General features: G+C 57.2%; 1 protein-coding gene across 1 annotated transcript in view; it reads left to right on the top strand.

The window, feature by feature from the left end:
- TCF3 (transcription factor 3) overlaps positions 1–2,849 on the top strand; it is a 59,258-nt gene extending 56,409 nt beyond the window's left edge. Inside the window, exons 16-18 of the mRNA XM_026865144.1 lie at positions 1,003–1,229; positions 1,768–1,912; positions 2,737–2,849. Coding sequence (XP_026720945.1) covers positions 1,003–1,229; positions 1,768–1,910 — 370 coding nt within the window. The 3' untranslated portion in view covers positions 1,911–1,912; positions 2,737–2,849. The remainder of the gene's footprint in view (positions 1–1,002; positions 1,230–1,767; positions 1,913–2,736) is intronic.
- Positions 2,850–4,333: the final 1,484 nt, after the last annotated feature.

Here is a 4,333-nt window from a genome sequence, read left to right as displayed (position 1 = left end):
GACCCCCCCCCCCGGCACACCCAGGAAGGCTCTGACTCTGCGGCCCCTCTTCGGTGAAGGCTTATCCCCACTTGGCTCCCCTGGAGCTGAAGGCCACAGTCTGTCCCAGTGCCAGGTCTCACCCGAGGACCCTCCTCACACAGGTGTCTTTCCTGCAAGAATTTTTGCTCTGGGGGAGAAGGTCGTCTGTACAGTAAATTGGGGGTTTGGAGGGGACGGGCTGCGGGCGAGGCCATGGTTTAAGGTGCTGCCAGCACGACTCTGCCTTCCCCCATGGTCCCTGCCCGTTTTGGGCACGCCTGGGGTGCTGCCAGTGGTGGATGCTCTCCCCAAAGCTCCTGTCTGTGCCTGGAAAAGAAAAATCACCCCTTTCCGGAGTGATTTTGGCTGTGTTGAAAGACCCGGATTCAGTGGCTGCATCCGAGGCTGACCCTCAGCAGCAGCCGGGCACTTGGCTCCTGCTCTCGTTGCTGCCCCCCACCCCTAAGAGGGTGCCAGGCCAGGCTCCCTGAAACGCCTTCACTGGGAGGATTTGCTGCAGATGGGATTGCTGAAGGAAATCTTACAAAGAGGGATTTGCTTTCTGCCAGAAAGTCTTTCCCTGGGGGATGAACCCAGTGTTTTTGACTGAGACACCACCCACCCCGCTCCCAGCCTTTTAGTTTTTCAGCCAGAAACGAACAGAAAGGCAAAATTTTGCAGAGGGGAGAAGGTGTCGGTGTCGGTACTGCACCCACTGCCCACCCTCCCCGCCAGCAGCACTTCCCAGCCCCGCGGGAGCCCGGCCCCGTGCTGGCAGCACCTTCACGTGGGCTCGCAGAGGCGCAGCCCCGGTAGCCCGGGTCGCACCAGGAAGCGCCCGAGACGAATTGGCTTTGCAAAGTGAGGCTGTTTGAGCCGTTTCCAGTGGACACCAGAAGCACTACCAGCACGGCAACGTATAGCCCCCCCCTCCCCTTGGTACCACCCCCCTGACTAATCCCTGTGGTGCTATGAACCCAGCAGTACAGACGAGGCCTTGTCACTGGAAGACAAAGATCTGAGGGACCGGGAGAGGAGAATGGCCAATAACGCCAGGGAAAGGGTGCGTGTGCGGGACATTAACGAGGCCTTTAAAGAACTGGGACGCATGTGTCAGATGCACTTAAAAACGGACAAAGCACAGACCAAACTGATCATCCTACAGCAAGCGGTGCAGGTCATTCTGGGCCTGGAGCAGCAAGTACGAGGTATGGTACCAGCTGGCAGGTGCATTTCGGGGCCTTTCTCTCCCCCCACATCTCTGCGTGCGCGTGCATCTCTGTTGTGACTCCTGCTTTCGGGGCGAGGTGGGGTGTTTGCATCGTCTGCACCCTCACGCCAGGCTGAGCTTTCCAAAGCCCTGGCCCTGGGGTGGATTCGAGGCCGCTCTGTCCGTCTCTCTTTACGCTTAATGGGAATTTGGCACCTGGATCCCATTAAGCAGCTTTGGAAAACTCAGTCCTCAACTCCCGGAGCTGGCTGAGGCACTTGGGGTTTTCTGAAAGCGAGCACATGTTTAAATTGGCGTGGTGTTTCAGCCGGGCATGGGGTTTTGCTCTCGCAGGGGTCCCGCCAAGTTACTGCAGCCACTGCAAGGAGCAGCTTGTACTGTTGTTTCCTTGCATGGTCCCGTGTGTCTATCCTGGGACTCTGTCCCCGCTCTCTGTTTCGGATGCTGCCGCTGTGCACGGTGCTGTTGCCCAAACTGAGGTTGCTTCCCTCCCTCCCTTGCTGTTTTTGGCATAGAGCGCAATCTGAACCCTAAAGCAGCCTGCTTGAAGCGTCGGGAAGAGGAGAAAGTGTCCGGAGTAGTAGGAGATCCCCAGATGACACTTTCAGCTTCACATCCTGGTCTAGGAGATGGTCACAACCCTGTCGGACACATGTAAAGGTATCGTCCCCCTGCCCCGTGATCCCAGCACCCCGCTGCGGGTCCGACCCCTTGCCGACGCTCACTGCTCTGCTTTGGCTGCTCAGCCCCGCTCGTCCGGCGCCAGCCAACGTCCTTCGTAATTTACGCGAAGCGAATGACTTGCCCGTGCGTGTTGTTGGCTTGCCCGTGGGCACCCGGCGCCTCTGCCCACAGCAGGGGTGCAGCCCCGTAGCCGGGTCGGAGGGTTTTGGTGCTCTCACCAGCCTGAGCCAGCTCAGCTCTGCTCTGCTCTGCCCCTCCCAGCCCTGCCCCAGTTAGCTACTGGAAACCAGCAACTCCTTTGCCAGGTGGCTCTGGAGGAGGGAATGGGCAGATCCCAGAAGTTCCCAGGAAGACACAAAAGGTGAAATTTCCCCCAGCGAGACCGTGGCAGACGCAGACTCTGCTGGGCTGTCCCCGTTTTTAAGGGAACCCCGTGCTCGGCCAGGAGCGGCTGAGCCCATTTGGCCTGAGCGGGGCAGGGGTGTCGCTGGGGGACCGAGCAGACCCGGGAGTGGTGGCCCAGAGGCTCCCCCGGCATGGGGCTGCGGTCCCCCAACATCCCCCACTGGGCTGGTGGGCGCCTGGGGCTGCCCTGAGGGGGAAAAAAAAATAAAAATAAAAGGCAAAGCCAGTGTCTGGGCAGAATAGCGAGCTCATGCCTCCGCTCCACTGCAGAGATGAGGCTGTGGTAGGGGAACCTTGCGGCCCCCACCACGTGAGGAGCAGAGTTTTAATTCTCATTTGGGTTTCTCTCACTTCAGGCTTTTTTTTTTTTTTTTTTTTTTTTTTTTTATTTGTAGATCTTTTTGTTCCTCTGGATACAGAGATCTGTAGGAAGAAAACCCTCGGTGTGACCTGCAACCTTCTCGAACCATAAACTTTAGTACTGCTAATACTGACACACGTGGACGGATCCTGGCATGACGTAAGGGGTGGAGAAAACACTTTGTCAAAAGCAAAATGAAAACAAAAAATTGCCTTAAGTATAAAGTGCAGAACAGTCAATACATATCACTCAGTTAGGAGGGGGTGGCGTGTTCTCTTGGCTTGTTCACAAGCAGCCAGCAGCAAAATTGTGCCTAAGCTTGATATTTCTTTTTTAAAAAAAAAGAACATTAGTTATGAGATTTTTTATGTAGAACAAATAGCGATGCCTTTTGGTTTTTTTTAGCTTCTTTTGCATATGTTTTGTAAGCAACGAAAAGAATTTTTTTTTGTATAAAAAAAATGTCTTGTACCCCACGCTTTTCTGCTGCTGTTTCTATAGTTAACGTTGCATCTTTAGGATCAACCAGAATATTAAAATTGTATTAAGAGAGACTGGATATAAAGAGAGGAATTCTCAGATTCGGCTCTGAAAGCCACTAAAAGCGAATGTAGCCACAGCGAGGGGATGTTCTTCCTTGCCTGGCTTGTACCTTCCATTATAAAAAAACAAACAAACTCTTGTGCTGAATTCACCATCTCTTTGCTTTGGCCACTTCTGATTTGGGAAAAGGAAGTTAAACAGCAGAGCGAGTTGCAGCAGTGTCCCTCAGCCGTGCTCCCGCTGCTCCCGGGAGGTGTCCGAGGTCCATCAAGGGTCTCTGCAAGATTTGCTTTACTCCCGGAGAATCCCAGAGGCCGCGGTGCCCCACGGCTGGCCCGGAGCATCGTGATGGGGAGGATGAGCTGCCTTGGGGGGTGGAAGAGAACCGAGGGACTAGGGCGCTTTCAAGGTAAGCAAAGAAGCAACACGGATGCAAGAGGAAAGCCCAGGGTGGAGGAAAGCGCCTCTTGCCCACGCGTCTGAGCGAGGACCCGCCGTCAGAGGCGCTTCCAGGGGCAGCGCTGGACAACGGTGAACTGAGCAAAGCTGGCGGACTGGGAGGAGGCGGAGGCAGCAGCAGGACACGGCGCCCGGCGACCTTAGAGCAGATGGACCCGCGGACGCTGGCAGTGGGCAGCGGAGCCCGAGGCGGCAGGAAGGGGAGCAGCTGCTGGCACACGCGCTCGCTCCAGCCCTCAGAAGCCACGACTGGCAGCAGGATCCCCGTCCCCGCGCAGCGTCTCCCCGCGCTGGAGCCACCGCCGCTGCAGGTGCAAACCGCCGCAGGTCTGGGGAGCGGGGTGATTTCGCCCTCGCCTTCCCCCGTTGTCGTGTCTCCGTCCTCAGGGGCCAACTCCACGTGGCGTGGCACGCTGCCCGGCTCGCCACGGGGCTGCAGAGTGGCCGCTGTCCCCTGCGTGTGGGCTCCTCTCTCCGTGCTGGGAAGGACGGCGGCAGCGAGCGCCCGTCCTGCGTGAGATGCTCCAGCAGCCAAGCTGGGCCAGCGACCCTGTCGCTCCGAGGGCTTCCCAGTGTCACTCCAGAGCGCTCTGGTGTGCTCAGCGGGAGGAAGACACCCCCCCCCCCCC

The sequence above is a fragment of the Athene cunicularia genome (genome assembly GCF_003259725.1).
Source record: "Athene cunicularia isolate RWA chromosome 28 unlocalized genomic scaffold, athCun1 chr28_part2, whole genome shotgun sequence".
NCBI classification, from domain to species: Eukaryota; Metazoa; Chordata; class Aves; order Strigiformes; family Strigidae; genus Athene; species Athene cunicularia.
This window is presented reverse-complemented; position numbering and strand designations above follow the sequence as displayed.